The following is an 18,034-nucleotide window of genomic DNA, read 5'->3' on the forward strand; positions in this document are numbered from 1 at the left end:
CCCTGAGACGGCCAGGTCACCGCGGCCCAACCCGACTTCTTCCCCCGCCTCCGGGCCCTCCCCCGGGCCACCCTCAATTACATCCTTTAGGTCTTACTCCCAAACACAATCACATTGGGAGTTAAGGCTTTCACCCATGATGAAATTATGGGATGAAGGCACAATCCAGTCTATAATGCCTAGGTAATGACATCAAAGTTTTGTATGGGGTTAGGGACAAGGGTAGGGTGGTCTGAGTAAATTGACAGGAGTCTTGTAGACCATTGTTTGTAGACCATTGTAAGAATGCCACCCCCCCCCCCAACACACTTTTAAACTTGACAGGAAACCATTGAAGGGTTTTAAAGTAGTCAGTCACTCTCCAATTCCACCCAGACTTTTTTGAGAATATACTGGAACAATAACTAAGCTGAGCTACTAGATAGTATATAATTGCTATGATCTAATTAAGAGATCATATCTTGGACCATGATGGAAGTTTGTCAGAGGTGGTTAAAAAAAAAAGTGTGGGGGGGGAAGTGAGTCAGATTCTAGATTAATTTTGAAGGTAGAATGGAAGGAATTTGTTTATAGATTGAATATGTGATATGAGAGTAAGAAAAGAGCAAAAGAATAGGTGGGAAAATTTTTGTTTGAGTAAGAAGAGTGTGGAAAAGAGCTAGTGTTTTGTGGACATTTTAGTGGCTTTGTATTTTGTTTTTTTAATTTTCTACAATATATATTCAACACCCTTCTGTTCAGTTCTTAACAGCATCCCATGTCAGTATATATAGATACAATGCATTTCTTTTGAGGGCATCTTTAATTATTGTATTTCATTTGAAAAACACATTTGTGCCAGGCACTGTTGACTGCCCTTTTCAAATATTAACCTAATATCAATTCTTTTTTAAAAAATATTTTTTAGTTGTAGTTGGACACAATATCTTTATTTTATTTATTTTTATGTGGTGCTGAGGATTGAACCCAGTGCCTCACATGTGCTAGGCATGCCCTCTATCACTGAGCTAGAACCCCAGCCCTTAATATCAATTCTGATATACTGTTAACTGCTCAAGGAAACTGAGACCCAGGGAGGTTAATTTACTTGTGGTCATGTGGTAAATAAGTAGGAAATCCACTGCATGATATTGATACTGTATGACTTCCATAATTTTCATGATCAACCTTCTAATGGCAAATTTGGTTGTTATTCCAATTTGGAGGTCATTATAAGATATGTTACAATAGGTCTTCATTTTCATATCTTTGGGCATAAGTGTAAATATCTGTAGGATAAATAAGAACATATTTTCAAAGGATATACATATTACTTATATAAATTACCAACATGACCTTTAACAAAGTAATTCTAGTTTATCTTTCCTTACCCATCTTTGTTTCCTTTTATATTTTCTCTAATTTGGTAATACTATTGCTGTCTACCTGTGAATCCTGAAATCAGAACAATACAACTTGGTTATATTTGTTTTTGTGGTACTATGGATTGAATCCAAGGGCATTCTGCCACCAACCAGTCCTTTTTATTTGTTTATTGAGACAGGAATTTGCAGTCCTCTTGCCTTAGCCTCCTGAGTCACTGGGATTACAGGCATATGCCACTACTCCTAGAGCACAATATGTTTAAGCTAGTCTGTTTAAATTCTGTGCTACGTGTTAAACTCATAGCATAATGGGTAATGAACATAATGAATATTCAAGCCAAGGAAAGCCCCTGTGTTATTGGATACATATTATGTTTGAACTGGGGGAGGGTGGGTCATACATACATAATAAATTCATGGTCGAGAGACTAACTCCTCCCCAAAGGTACCTGCTATCCTGATTTCTAATACTTTAGTTTTGTGTATCTTTGAATTTTATATTCTTTGATTTCTGCTTCTCTCAACATCTTGCTTGTGATATTCATCCATGATGCGTGTGGGAGATAATTTGTTCATTTTCCATCTATTCCAGTACATGAATATCCCTTATGCTGTTCATGGATAGTTAGATTGTTTCCAGGTTGATTATGGATAATGCTTCTTTGAACATTTAAATGCTTTTGGATGGATACGTATGTGTACTTCCTAGCAGTGACACTGTTTTGTCATAGAATTGACAAACATTCTACTTTATTAAGTTTTGCAAAAAAGTTTTCAGGTTGTGTATACCAGTTAATACTCCCCATCGTAGTATATGAAAGTTGGACTTGTTCTACATTTTTATCAGTGCTTGTGAATTATATTTATTTTAGCCAATGTTTGCTTTTAATGTATTATTCTGTTTTTCATTATTATCACAAAATACCTGAGGAAGGCTAACTACAAGGAAAGGGTTTACAGTTCTGGAAGTTCAAAGTCCAATATTGAGCAGTGGGGGAGAAGAGGATTGGTTCAGCCTCTGGTGAAGGCCTAATGACAGATGGTGTCACTGTGGCAGGAGTGTGTTTAGGAGGAAGACATTACATCTCAAAAACAAGAAGCCAGAGAGAAATTCAGGGGTCAGGTCCTCTAGTATATCAACTTGCTCTCATGAAAACTTAGGGGTCCTATGAGAGCTGCCTTAATTTCCTCCAAGGGCAGCCATCCCAGTGACCCAAAGGCTTTTCACTAGTTTCCACCTGGGAACAAAGCTTCCACACATGAATTCTTGGAGGACAAATCACATCCAAATCATAATGTGTGCTTCTCCCTGATGTTTAATAAAATTGAGTATGTGTTTTTGCTTGACAGTTTGATGTATAATTGGTTATTTCCACAAGAACAGGGAGTTAATTTTGTTTGAAGCTTTTGCCCTTCCTTCAGGGAAATATTAAAGAGTATATTCCAATATATAAAACAGATTAAAAGGAGTGTTTGCTGAGATTCTCTATAGCATGGTAATTAAGAACAGAGATTCTGGACAAGACTCCTGTTATAAAGTAATCACCTTTGTCACTATTTGTCTCAGTTTCCTTAGTTCCAAAATGAATATAATGATGATATTTTTATCATAAGGTTAATGTCAGACTTCAATAAGTTAGTTTATTTACAGTTAGGACATAATAAGTAGTCTATAATGTAATTATATATATAAAAGTCTATAATGTTAGCAATAGTAATGATGATATAAATGTATTTGTGTTATAACAAGTTAGCTGACAAGAATAATGAGGCTTTGCTAATGAACACAAATTTGAAATTGAAGTTTATGGATGATAATTGGATTTCATTTTAGCCTTAGCAACAAGTTTTTGTTTTGGTTGTACATTATCAAGAAAATATTGATTCACAAGGATGAGTAACTATCTCCCACAACTCCTTAGTCATTGTGACCTCTTCCAACTGGCCAATCTTCCATTTGCCTCACCAGCAGCATGATTCTGTGTTCCTTTCTCTATGGTATTAGTGTCTAGAACACTCTCATTACCATCTGTCTTGAGTATTATAATTTCTTTGTGGTCTTACTTGGACTTCACCTCTTCTGAGTCACTCTTCTTTTCTATCAATCATTCTTTCCCAATATCCTGCTCTGATATTCTTTATTTCAGGCTCTAAAGCTTTCTTTTTTGTTTTAATATTGTAAGTTTTATTCTGTGCTGTTCCGCATCACTGTTACTCACAAAATCCATCAGCAGAGGGAGCTAAATAAAAGAAGATAATTCCCTTAAACTGAGAAGACTTGTGGAGCAGAGTACTTAGAAGATACTTTCACGATAGTGCTGAAAAGGATCTTGAATACTACTATAAAACATAAGAATTTGGGCCCTAACTGCTGGTTAAAACTTCCTTAAGGAAGTTTGTTTTTGAAAAAACAAAAACAAAACAAAACAACAACCACAAAAAAAAAAAAAAAAAAACCCAAACCACAACAACTATTCAAAAGCTGGGTGTGGTGGCACACACCTGTCATCCCAGCAACTCAGGACGCTGCGGCAGGAGGATGGGACAACTTAGTGAGACCTACCTCAAAATAAAAACTAAAAAGTAAAAAGGACTGGGGTCAGTGGCAAAGAGCCTCTGGGTTCAACCCCCAGTACCAGAAACAAAATAAAAATCTATTTAGAAGGATGACCTAATAAACATACGTAAGAGAACCAATCTGTTAATTTTTTTCCCCCTGATTCTCCATCTCTGAAAGTTTTATTTATTAAAGATGATGAAATGAGGTCACTGCTTTGTACAGAATTTCATATGGAGCACTGAGTCTTAAAGTTGCTAATAAGCATTATGGATAATCCATTCCACATTTTTAAGACAGACATTTTCAAGTAAATTTCTTGTATTTGGTTTTGATTAAGTGTATGTATCTTAATTTCAGTTAGCAGACTTGAAGAAAGAGAAGCAGAACTGAAGAAGGAATATAATGCATTACATCAAAGACACACTGAGGTGGGTTTCTGGGCTGTTCTTACCGTGCTTATGTGGAGACAAAGAAACAGACCTTAGAAAGCATGTTTTAATTTTTCTTTGAAAATCAGAATCTGGCAGGGGTTATTTCTAGAAAACATTAAATGTCATGTGGCATCTACCAGACATCTGCTTTGCTTTTCGTTTTTTTAAAATCTGGAATTAACTTTTCAAGTAGTGCGTTAGCATGCCACAGAATAATTTAGTTATTTAAGACAGTTCTAATACTTGTTTCCTTGGCTGGCTAAGCAAAAACTTATGTGCATGTAGTAAAACGATTATATGATACTGAGAAGAGAAAATCAATTTGTTACCAGTTTGAAAATGATGCATTGGTAAATTATTGGTAAGGATCTCTACATTTATAATCCAGTGTAAGGTAATTTTGTTACATTAAATTCATGACAACCTAAACATTAAAATATATTAAGTTAAAATGATTCTAAAAGTTTTTTTGCATGAGTTTTCAGTATTTTAAATAAACAGTTTAGTTACATAATCTCTCCAAAACAAATTAGAAAATGTACTTGAGGGCTTTAAAATATTCTTTTTATGATTCTCTGTCAGTTTTTTATATGTAGCATTTTTTTTTTTTATTTCAATGTCAAAAAATTGTTTTTGTTTATCATGGTCAGTCTAGGATTCACATACGTAGATAAATAGAATTTTCGTAGTCTGTGCAATATTTGTTACACTAAAAAATTTTATTTCTTTTTCCTCATCTAATCTTGTCTTTCCCATGATTCAGATGATTCTAGTCTCTTACTTTCTTTTAACTGATACTAGAGTTTGAGCCCAGGGCCTTGAATTCAGTAATAAATACCTGCTCTACCACTGAGCTACAGTCCTAGCCCTGGTTCCAGCCTTTAGCGCCCGATTTTCTTCCATTAATTTGTGTGATTTCCTATCCTGCTTGTAGCAGAGACCTATATTATTGCTTTTAAGGAACATAAAATCATATTGCACTAAAATTTCCTTTGCTTTGGAATAATGTAGGTGATACTTTCTTGGGAGTGTTAGAATTTCTTCCTGTTATCCGTGACAGGTGAGGTTTTATTATCTTCATTTTATAGCCCCACCCAAAATGTGAAATGTCACAGAATTTATATCAAGTGGTTGAGAGAAGAAATTGACTACCAAAGTCTGGAAACCATATATAAAGCTCTGGGAAGGCAGGAACAGGTTACACAGGAGCTTTTTCAGTATGGAAAAAATACCCACACTTTAATAATATGATATTTGGTAGACATTAAAGCTGTTATTAAAAACATTGGTTGTTAAAAGCCTATGTTGATTCTCTTTATACCATTCATTTTAATGCCTGATCATTGTCCTATGCATAGTATTATAATGCTTATCCTTGTTAGTAATTACAACTATATTTAGAAGAACATGCTTAAATATCATAGAAAATTGATAATGATGAATAATGCCTTTTTTTTTTTTTCTTCTCTGAACTGGGGATTGAACCCAGGGGTGCTTTGCCACTGAGCTACATCTCCAGGCCTTTTCGTTTTTTACTTTTTTTTTAATCACTAATTGCTGAGGGCTGACCTCAAGCTTGTGATCCTCCTCCCTCAGCCTCCTGAGTTTCTGGGATTACAGGTGGACACCACCCCACCTGGCAAATAATGCTTTTTAAAGTAACGTTCTAACCTACAAATAATTGAAGATTATTAAATTATGTATTTGAAGTATGTCTAGGATATGCATTCTTGAAGGGTTAACTGTCAAGTGAAATTTCCTATTTTTCCCCCCTATATTTAATAAAAGTGAAGATTTATTACTACAGAAAAAAGTGACATTGACTTCAAATGAAAAGATGCAATAATTTTTCCATTTCATGCCTTCAGCGAAGGACAGTCCAAGAAGAAAAAGCAATTTGAAAAAAATCTTTAATATCCAAGTCAAGAGTTACACCTGTCCAATAACCAAGGCAGCTTTTCCTTGGTGCCTATAACTCTTTTCAGAGGATCCTCTCCTTAAGTAAAAGCACCAACTGCCTTCTGCTCTGATAGACTTTCTTTGTTCATGCAACATGGCTGCTTTGAAATTTGGATCTGTTCTACTCTAGCCTACAAGTTTCTGTGTTTATACATCTGTTCTAGAGATGTCATTCAATTAGCAATTATAAATAGCTCTCCAACTTTTTAAAGAATTAGGTGCCCTTTCAAGGTAAATTGTGGAAATCTTCAGGGAAAGGGAGTCTGGAGGGTTTAATCTGTAACCTTTTCACCGTTGCTTCCAAAGAAGGTTACACATTTTACAGGCACAAAATAGTTGTTTAAATAGTACTTTTATCAAACACATTATTTACTCTTTAAGGGAAACCTACTATTGCTCTTTTTGTAATGTGAATAACTGCTCTTAAATCAAAATTTTGTGCAAATTATTAAATTTATTCAAGACATGCTTTAAGGAGAGCAGCAAAGGAAAAATAAGGGTTATTATGAAGTAGTTGGACCACATATGTAGTCTCTTAAGCTAATGACCACAAACATGCCCTGTGTAATCCTGTGAGGGTCTTGCATATCAAGGAATATTTAAATGCAGAGAGAGGCTGGGGCGCAGAGGGTGTTAACTGTGCTATATCCCCAACCCTTTAAATTTTTTTTTTTTTTTAAATTTTGAGTTGCCCAGGCTGGCCTCCAACTTGGATTCCTCCTGCCTCAGCCTCCCAAGTTGCTTGTATTATCAGATGTACCATCATGCCTTGGCATTTTATTTCATCTTTTGACCAAACTATTATCCATCACTATTTTATAGATTAAAGTTTTTTAGAAAGAGACTTAAGTGATTTGTCAAAAATCCCATGCTAATTAGTAACTGAATTTGAAGACAGGTCTGATTCTGTTGCCTGAACTTTCAATTATAAAGTTTCATAGGCTAAACATACCAGACATTTTTCGTTGCCTCTTTGCTTTAGGACATCTCAACAACTAAGAGATTTTTGGACTGCATATGGAAAGACTTAAGACTAATATGTTTATAGAGATCTATGTCATTTGTCTCCCAAACTTCACTATTACCTTGCTTTTTGGTTTTAGCTAATGCTGAGTCAATCTCTGTTGTAAAGATATCCTGAGGAAAAGGAGTTGGGACACATCCCATACGAGGATTCCAGTGTTCCTTGTTGATGACTCCAACTGTTATTTGCTGAATTGACTCAGAAATATACATGAATTAATTTGGATATCTTGAGAAAATTGAGATGCAGTTGCGACCAGGAGGGATGAGACTGATGGACCCAATTGTAGAATATCTAAAGCATGCCCTGTTTTACTTTTTCATGTCTCTTTTCTATCTAGTAGCACAGGTTTTGCCCTCCCTCTCACCTTAAAAAAAAATTATTACAGGTGGACATAATATCTTTATTTTTTATTTTAAGTGTTGCTGAGGATCAAATCCAGTGCCTCACGCATGCTAGGCAAGCGCTGTACCTCCAAGCCACATCCCAAACCCTCCCTCTCACTTTTTAAAGTGAAGCCGTATTTTAAAATTTTAATTTTTAAGCACAATTTATTTTTTCTACTTTTTTGTGCATTCATGGAATATAGTGTATATTATTTTAGGCATCAGGGAATGCTTTAGGGTGTGGGGTTTTCATGTGGGTGTGAGGGAAAAAGGACAATGGGCTCATTGCTTGCTTAATGAATCAACTAAAAGGGCAGATATAGCATGAGTCTTACAGTGCTTAACTGCTCAGATGACTGAGTCAAACAGACCTGAGATTTGTCCTTAAAACAGTTAATCATTAGCCAGTTTATCAATTTGGGCAAGTTGTTTTAACCCAGAGCTGGAGTTTATAGAATTGTGATATTGTGAGGATTAAATGAAAAATGGCTGTAAATGTACTGGCTGACATGTAGTTGGTGCTTAATAAATGATAGCTACCATTTTGTTGTTAGTCTTTCTCAGTAAATGCTAATTTATTTGGGTTGTTAATTTCCTTATTTGAACCATTTTGGAATGTCAGAATATCATATCTGTAATTATTTGGTCAGTTGTTTGAGGAAGGTTTAGAATCCAGCATTTTCTAAAATTTAAATCTTTATTTAAGCATTTAAAGCAAAAGTATCAATCTAGAATGAGCTATTTGTGAGAGTTTTTTTTCCCCTGAAAGTTCTACCTGATAAAAGAAGAAAACAGCTCATTATTTCTGACTTGCTGACACAAAAATAATAGCTGCATTTCTGCAAAATTGTTCTTAAAATGGAAGTAAAGAGAAAACCTGTAAGTTTAGAATTAAAATTATGTAAATTTAAGGTTAAAATGTTTTCACATACCGTATCTGTGATTCTGTGTCTTTTGCTTCTGACATTTTCTGTTTGGACTAGGTCCTTTTTTTTTTTTTTAGTTGTAGATGGACACAATGCCTTTATTTTATTTATTTTTATGTGATGCTGAGGATTGAACCCAGTGCCTCATACTGCTAGGCAAGTACTCTTCCACTGAGCTACAACCCCAACCCTGGACTAGTCTTAATTGAGGAACATTCTGATTCATTTTTTTATTACATTTCCTTTAATAAAATTACTTATTTTATTTCATGTATCAGAATACATCTTATTTGATAATAATTAGCACCTTAAAATTAACATATTTTGAAATTTTTATACATACTAAGTAGAATTTTCACAATAAAAATAAATGTTTGAGGGGCTGGGGTTGTGGCTCAGTGGTATAGCACTTGCCTAGCGCATGCAAGGCCCTGAGTTCGATCCTCAGCACCACATAAAAATAAATAAATAAAACAAGGGTATTGTGTCCAACGACAACTAAAAAATAAGTAAATGATTGCAATTTTTTGCCAATTTTTATGTCTTAATTTCAGATTTAGTATCCTGAAAAGTGGAAGTGTAGATTATCAAGAATCAAATAGACAATTAGCATTTCTTAACAGTTCATGTACTTTATTTGTTGTTTTGGTAGTTGTTGGTTTTGCAGTTCTGGGAATTGAACATAGGGCTTGGTCCATGTTGGACAAGCATTTTGCTGTTGAGTTACATCACCAGCGCCAGTTTATGTACTTTATATTTTTCAAATTTTCACTTTCATATTCAGCTTTACTATTATACGGTTTCTTACCTAAGACTTATGGTGTTCTGATTTTTTCATTTGTTAACTATTATTAACATAGATAATTATATTAAGTAATGACCAATAAATGATCAACTAGAGTCTGCAGCTCATAGTAGAAATATTTTTTAGCTTTCTTTCAACTAAATCTACAGAAACCAGAAATATTTTGATATTTCATATTTGAATTGTTTAACTAAACAGAAATGATCTTTACGCTATTAATCACTTTTAACATGGAAAAGATCAACATATAAGTTTCACAGGTTTTGTTTCTTATTTTAGTGAATAGGTTTCTTAAATGCCATCTATTTTTAATCAGCAGTCTCTTATCACCTCCTCCCAATGTCTGTATACCAATTCATATTACTTATGTCAGTATTGTTTCACTTAATGTCATCACTTATTATTTAAAAAGTTCTTTTCCTGTTAAGCAACATATTGGTACTTCTGTGGACACTGGCATCTTAAACATAGTCATTAGCATATTCATTTGCCATGAAAAAATTTCATTTCCTTCATTTTTTTTTTTAACATGGAATTGGGTAACCTGATAAAAAAGAAAATTATACAAAAAAATGTTTTCCTTGGTATAATACTATGCTTTTATTTCCAGGTATTAGTCTTAAATTTTGTGATTTTTTTTCTTTCTGTCTTTAAATAGATGATCCATAATTATATGGAACACTTAGAAAGAACAAAACTTCATCAACTCTCAGGGAGTGATCAACTAGAGTCTACAGCTCATAGTAGAATTAGGTAAGCTTTGTTAGACATTCTGCCTTGAGAAAAAACGAAATAAATAATCTGATTGTTTCTGGTTTTTTGTGTTCTCTAATCCTGGAACAATAGTTAGGCTGGTTCAAAAAGCTCTCCATGGTGACTGGAATGCTGTAGGAGAGAATAGCATGGAAAAATAGAAATAGCTTTCATTATTAAAAAGATAAATTATGAGCCATGCTATTATAAGCAGCATGTTGAAGTATTTTGATGTTTATGATTCTTCATGGAGATTATGCAGGGTCTAAAATTTTCTGATTTGCGAGAATGCTGAAATTTTAAATTTCTTCATTAAATTGGACCTTTTTTTGGTCCAGAGAGGCATGTTTGAAGGGGTTAGCTAGCCATCTGTTTGATGTAGGAGTGTGAATAAATTATGTAGATCTCTGGGCATTGTATCCAATGAGCTAAGCCAGGACTCTCAGTGGAGAGGAAGATAGTTAATAGGCTGGCTGTCGCTCTGGGTTGCTGCATAAATGGTAGGAGCAGCCGCTCTATGGTTATTAGGTGGGGAGAGCGGAATGACGTCATCATTTGGGAGCCGCTGCAGGACCGAGTGGAAAGCTGCTGCTGATGGCATTGTTTTTGTGGCAGCAGCTGAATGACAGATCCTCACTACAAAGATACCCATTTGGCCCCCGTGTAGGCCTCCTGGTTCGGGTGTTTCACCATGCCAGCACAGCGCCATGAGTCCTGGATGCATGCTGCTATTTGTGTTTGGCTTCGTTGGCGGGGCGGTGGTCATTAATTCTGCTATCTTAGTGTCTCTCTCTGTTTTGCTGCTTGTGCACTTTTCTATTTCTACCGGTGTGCCAGCTCTGACGCAGAACCTGCCAAGGATACTCAGGTACTCCAGTCTCTCTTAGAAGCCCCTGCTTACCTGGTTTTTCTTAAATTTTAGCCACTCTGATCTGCTTTGTAACCATTTCTGTTGCAGATTGAAACAATGGAAAATGGCCTGAAGCTAGGATGTCTATTCTTATTTATAGTAATTTATAGGTCACCACTTAGGAATAGCGTTTTGGACCAAAGAAAAGGATTTTCATATTGTACTTATACACAAGTACAAGGTCAATGTGGTCTTATTTTAAGCAGAATGTTCAGAGTAAAGGGAGAGCAAGAGTAGAGCACTGGTCCAAGTTTATGCAGTCTCTGGATTTAGCTTCTGAATTTAAAGGCAAATATCTTTTATGCTGGTTCTTGAAAACAATTACACACAGGCCATAGTTTATTACATATCAATTATCATTTGACTGATGAAGGTTCAGATATCATTTTACATTTTTAATAATAGCTTTTTCCTCAAAAAAAATTATATATTTTAAAGTAAAAGGATTTCAAGTTTTTAGAGCAATGAATGCATTTATCCCATTATTTACACATCAAAGTTGTGAAAGCTTTACAAAGCCTATTCACTGTTGTTTTGTCAGATGTCGCCCTTTCTTCTCTTTGTAGTCCTGGGTGACAAATATCCGTGCCTGCTTGTGGGGGTAGTCATTAATCTCTATAGCTTTGCTGCTGCTCACTCTACTTGCAGCCCGTAAGAGCTATCTTCTATATCTTAGAGGTTTAAGGTTTTGATTTCTTTTGTTTTTTAGTTTATCAAACTCCCAAGTATTCAGTTTGCTCAAATTTATGCTTGGGGTATGGTTTTAAGTGAAAGTTCATCTTGTATAGATTTTATTGATTATTTAAATGGCTACAAACATTTAAATCCTAACTATAGGTTTAGACAAATAAAGAATTAGTTAGCTCTTATCAGTGTTCCCTTTTATTCATAGACCAGTTTATATTATGTTTTAGTTTAAGGCCCAGAATTAGACTGCACCTGTGCCTAATACTAGATACATGATCACTTGTTTTCTTTCCTAATGTATAAAAATTAGAAATAGCCTTATTACTTGTGTATACATGGTCATTTACTTTCTTTTCTGATTTATAAAAATCAGGAACAATCATTACTTGTGTATATATTAGTACATAAAAGATTTGTACATATATGTATATATATATTTTTTTAAGTTTTGAGGAAATTAATAATACTCAAACTACAAAAAATGTAGAATATTAAAATAAGGCTGATACTTAGGAGCTTTCTTAGTCTTAGCTTCCATTTGAGACAAGTGCTATGCAGTGGGTGAGAGGCTTTGAAATTGGGCTGCCTGGGTACAAATTGTTCTGCCTCGTGTGATCAGTTCTTGGACCTTTGGCAATTTGCTTAATTTCTATGTGTCTGAGTTTCCTTCTCTGAAGGTACTTGCCTCATTTAGGTGGTTTTAAAAACTGAGCAAGATTATTATTTTGTTTTTAATTATAGTTGCAAGATATGTGGTAAACTAATATATGTATATGTATGTTTTTATCCCATTTTTAGTAGAACTGTTCAAATTCCAGCTGTTTTATTCATACAATACTTTATGATTAAATTTTAAAAGCTGCATGACACAAAATTGATTTGACTAAAGATAATAGTCTTCAATATTAAGGTTACATTGTCAGAAAGTAGGTAGCACCAAGTAGTAAGGTCAAGGGAAGAAGCACACGGTGGTGGAGTTCATAGGCCTGACTTTTATTACCAGCACTGCCGGTTTACTACTGCCCAGAGCATCACTTTTACTATTCTGTAAATTAGGAAAGCAATATCTATTTTCTGGTAAGGATTGAATGAGATAATATAAATAAATCATATAGCTCAGTACCTGCCACATGACAAGTGTTCGAAAAATGTAATCTTTTTTTTTTACTGTCCTTTATCTACAAAGTAAATTTTACTAGATTAGTTGTATTAAATGTGAGTATAGCTAAAAAATTACTTCAAAAACATTTATAAAATAAGCTAACAATTAGCCAGGTATCATGTCATATGCTTGTAATCTGGGCAGTTTGGGAGGCTGAGGTAGAAGGATCGAAAGCTAGAGACCAAAATTATATTGTTATATTGTATGCATGTATGAATATGTAACAACAAATCCCATCATTATGTACAAGTATAATGCAATTTAGGGATTTCCTTAGCAACTTAGACCTCTTTTAAAATAAAAAAGTCTGGGGATGTAGTTCAGTAATAAAGCATCACTGGGTTCAGTCCTCAGTACCAAAAAACAAAACCAAAAAAAGTTAACATTTAAATAACCATCTCAAAAATGGATATCTGGAAGTAAAGCAATTTTTAAAAATATATCATAAGGATTTTAATAGTTGATGATACCTTTGTTTCTATTAGACAGTAATATTACTAGATGGTGACAACAGATGTTTCAATGTAGGGGCTTAAATCTGCAACTTAGTATTTTTCCACATATCTCCCATTCTTTGGTTGAATTTCTTCTGTGAATTTTACTGAAGCATTTAACACATAGATTAGCAAACACACATGTACCAACATAATACAGGACTAATATTTGCCTTTTAGAATTTCTTTTCAAAAGTAGGATTCTGATGAACTTGCATGGTTACATGGTTCATAGTTACATAGTTCCCTCTCAATTCTTGTGTAGTTTTTCAGTAAAATGAGAGTATGTAGTAATATTATTTTTCCAGAGTTGGAACTTTGTAACCCAGAGCATTGTTGATGCTCTTGACAGATTGCTCTGAGTCTCTGAAAAGACTCCTTTCTACAGAGTAGTTTCTGAATGACTAATAAAAGCAAAACTAAAAAGGTGGGAATTCTACCATTATTTTTGATTATAGATTTAATAGGAAAGTACGAATTGGACTCATAGAAGACTCCTTTCCCCGGTAGTTTTAAACTTTTTCAGTATTTGGTACATTTGAAAAATGAATTGTTGGCTTTCATTTAGGAAGATAATTCTAATGACTGATTTCTATTTTGTTTTTTGTTAGCAAAGTGTGATGGATTTGCATGAGGCCTATATGATCTTCCTATATTATCTTTGCATCTTAGGTTAGAGAGCTTTCCCTTAGACTCAGCCAAACTCAGTTTCCACCTTCTTTCTTTTTTAACTATTTTAGTTGTAAATTGACACAATACCTATATTTTATTTATTTATTTTTATATTGTGCTGAGGATTGAACCCAGTGCCTCACATGTGCAAGGCAAACACTCTACCACTGAGCCATAACACCAGCCCATCAATTCCCACTTTATATGTAGGCATTAAGGTATGTTAGAGAATAAATAAAGGTCCAACTAGTATTTCTTAGAACCTTATATTTTCTGTTCCCAAAATATGTTCCCCAAAATTGGGATAAACATCAAATTGACAAATTTTCATTTTGTTCAGGTATGGACATGAAGAAAAAAAATCTAGCTCCTAACAACAGTCACCATCATGTAATGAAAGAAAGGGCATTTTAAGATCAAAGAAGCAGAAAAGATGTAGTTTAAAATAAGGTTCAGTCATTCTCCAAAAAGAACAGGTTCTCTGAGTTGCATGGAAATGTGTACATGTATGATATGTGCTATATTTACCACTAAGGAATAATCAGTGATGCCTTTTTTTTGTCATTGACTTAAGAAAATTTTGTTGCTCACCAACTTCTGAGAATAACTGATGTAAACAGACTAGCTGACTTTAATTTTTGTCATCTGGTTATTCTGGCAGCTCTTAGTTACAAACTTAGATTTGGTATTAAAATCTAATCTTTTATTGTGCTGTTTACCTGTATTTGAATTGTTTTCCCAGATCAAATAGGAAAAAGTATTACAAGTGTAAAGAAGTGATGAATAATTAACTTTGATAAGGGAAACTTCTATTTTTTAAATTTATTATATTTCTTTATGCATGTAACATTGATAAAATGCAATCTCTCAACCCTTTTACTTCACTTAAATGTTGTTTTTTTTTTTTTTTTTTGGTACTGGGGATTGAACTCAGGGGCACTCGACCACTGAATCACATCCCCAGTCCTATTTTGTATTTTATTAAGAGAGAGGGTCTCATTGAGTTGCTTAGTGCCTAGCTGTTGCTGAGGCTGGCTTTGAACTTTCTATCCTCCTGTCTCAGCCCCCCAAACCACTGGGATTAACAGGTGTGTGCCATCATGCTGGCTCTCACTTAATCTTTAAGAAGGCATTCTGAAGCTGGGCTTGGTGGCTGTGACCCAGTGACTAGGGAGACTGAGACAGGAGGATCTCAAATTCAAGGTCAGCCTGGACAACTTAGGGAGACCCTATCTCAAAATAAAAAGGACTCAGAACATAGCTCAGTGGTAAAATGCCCCTGGGTTCAATCCCTAGCACTGCAAAAAAGAAAAGAAAAAGGCAGCATTCTGACATACCCTTTATATTAAGTAAGGGCAGGTTTCAAAACTTAAATTTTTATAAAAATGAACTTACAAAATAAAAGACTTATTTAGCCAACTAAAATGTTTCCTGATTTTATTTATAACCTTATTGTTTCTGTTCCAACCTACTTTATTTAATTGTTTATTTATTTATTTTGGTACTGGGGATTCAACCCAGGGCACTTAACCACTCAGCCACATCCCTAGCCCTGTTTTATTTTTTCATATTGAGACACAGTCTTGCTAAGTTGCTTAGGGCCTTGCTAAGTTGCTGATTATGGCTTTGAACTTGGGATCCTCCTCCCTCAGCCTCCTGAGTTGCTGGTATTACAGGTGTGTGCCACCTAGCCCAGCTTCTACTTTCTTACTAGTAGAGGTAGGGGTTCTGGGAGACACTAAATCTTTAGTGTTTTTAATTAACAACCCAGGATGACTTGTTAGTAGACTTGTTTCCACCCTCTAAAAACACTTCATTTGGAACTTTTTGTACATTAACACAAGATGTGTTTCTTGTTGAAATTCTATTAAAAGTATAACTCTTGTTATACTTTAACAAGAGCATTGGAAAGTCAAGAGTTTTATAGAATTCTTTTGGCTCCTTGAAAAAAAATGACAATAGTTTTTTTCTCATATGTACTGTGCCTATAAGGAATTCGTATAGTGATCTGTAGAATAATAGAATTTCACTCAGGTTTGGTGGCTCATGCCTATAATACAGCTGAGGCAGGAAGATCAAGATGAGACCCTGTCTCAAAAAAATGCAACAACATTAAAGGACTGGGGATGTGGCTCAGTTCAGTGGTAGAGTGACCCTGAGTTTAATCCTCAGTTAAAAAAAAAAAAGAAAGAAAGAAGGAAGGAAGGAAGAACTTCCTGCTTTTTTAGGGAGTTCTTTTTTACCATTTAATCACTAGCTATGATTCAAATAATGTAATGATTTTCCTCTAGACCAAAAAGGATACCTTGAAAAGGCTTCAGTAAACATGCAGGGATTAGTGTGAGGATTTGGAAAGTCTAAGTGCAGGAGTTGGGCTCACTTCCAAAGGAGGAGGTTGTGCATCCACCTATTGCTACTCTAAGCATGATTAAAAACTCACCAGACCAGAACACTGCATTCTGGGCAAGAATCTTATCAGTAACATGTGAGATTTTCTAAACAGTTTCTTGACACTCTTCTTAGTTAATTTTTGAGAACGAATTTAAACTTCTGAAAGTGTCCTTTCTCCTTGGTAGGTCTACCTGTTCAAATGGACAGACAATATTATTTAAGAGGATCAATCCCAAAGCAGTGACAATTCAGGTTTATGACTTATAGTCATGATCAATAAAAATAAATTATTGCTAATTTTTTTCTCCCCTCTCCAAATAGAAAAGAACGCCCTATATCCTTAGGAATTTTTCCATTACCTGCTGGAGATGGATTGCTTACACCTGACACTCAGAAAGGAGGTGAGACCCCAGGATCAGAGCAATGGAAATTTCAAGAATTAAGTCAACCACGTTCTCATACCAGTCTGAAGGTAAGCTTTATTTTGTGGAAATATTTAAGTTAGAAATGCGCTCTTTCCAGGGTTAGTTTTCTATCATCCTATTTCAAGTTACATAGAAAAACAAGGTTAAACATTGTTATATCTTTATTAGTAATAACAAAATTAATTAGGCTACATACATAATATGAATTTAGGGTGGGATGATTAATGAACCTCATTTTTTTAATATTTATTTTTTAGTTGTAGTTGAACACAATACCTTTATTTTTATTTTATTTTTTAATTTTAGTATGCTGAGGATCAAATCCAGGGCCTCGCATGTGCTAGGTGAGCACTGTACTCCTGAGCCACAACCCCAGCCCCTCATTATGTTTTTTATAGTTAAAAATCATTGTCACCCAAAATCCTTGGTTCACTGGTAGAAACTTGATAATTTAGTAGGGCTTCATTCTAAAAACAAAACAAGGGCCAAAGGTATAGCTCAGTGGTAGAACACTTGCCTAACATGCTCAAGGTCGTGTTCATCACGAGAAAAGAAAAGATGTAAAAACAAACCACTGTTACTTTCTCAAACCACTTTATAAAGTAATGTACAAAAGTGCATTGTAACTGGGCTGATGGTGACACCTGTAACCTGTGCTACTCAGGAGGCTGAGTCAAGAGGGTAACCTGAGCCCAGGAGTTTGAGACCAGCCTGTGCAGCATAATGAGACCCTGTTTCAGAAAATAAACAAAAATTTAAAGTTCTATATTTTATAAAATAGGACATTTATGAAAGGAATATTGATTATAAAAATGCCTTGTTACATTATATAATCAACTCTCTGTAATGCAAAGAGGCCATTTGTTTTGAATACAAATGAATTAGTTGTATATAATTTCCTTTTCATGCTGTATTTTTTCCATAATCCTTATCATGACCTTAGTACTTAAAGATATCACTCACTATCTTCTAAAATACTGTCATTTACTTGTTTATCCTTCTCCATTTCCCCCCAACTGGGGATTGAACCCAGGGCCTCATGCATACTATGCATACTAACACTGAGCTACACCTCTAGCCCTTTT

General features: G+C 34.6%; 2 protein-coding genes across 7 annotated transcripts in view; both read left to right on the forward strand.

The window, feature by feature from the left end:
* The window catches only part of LOC125610371 (C-Jun-amino-terminal kinase-interacting protein 4-like), a 45,768-nt gene extending 35,560 nt beyond the window's left edge, over window positions 1–10,208 (forward strand). The window contains exon 3 of the mRNA XM_048788959.1: window positions 10,114–10,208. Coding sequence (XP_048644916.1) covers window positions 10,114–10,124 — 11 coding nt within the window. The 3' untranslated portion in view covers window positions 10,125–10,208. The remainder of the gene's footprint in view (window positions 1–10,113) is intronic.
* Window positions 10,209–10,292: 84 nt separating this feature from the next.
* Window positions 10,293–18,034, forward strand: part of Spag9 (sperm associated antigen 9) — an 85,830-nt gene continuing 78,088 nt past the window's right edge. Inside the window, exons 1-2 of one of the 6 annotated variants that reach the window (XM_048788916.1) lie at window positions 10,293–11,076; window positions 16,846–16,996. In XM_048788916.1, the coding sequence (XP_048644873.1) occupies window positions 10,916–11,076; window positions 16,846–16,996 (312 nt within the window). In that variant the 5' untranslated portion in view covers window positions 10,293–10,915. The remainder of the gene's footprint in view (window positions 11,077–16,845; window positions 16,997–18,034) is intronic. The other 5 variants (XM_048788923.1, XM_048788925.1, XM_048788935.1 and 2 more) reach the window with 5 other exon arrangements.

Source organism: Marmota marmota, unplaced genomic scaffold, assembly GCF_001458135.2.
Source record: "Marmota marmota marmota unplaced genomic scaffold, marMar, whole genome shotgun sequence".
Classification (NCBI taxonomy): domain Eukaryota; kingdom Metazoa; phylum Chordata; class Mammalia; order Rodentia; family Sciuridae; genus Marmota; species Marmota marmota.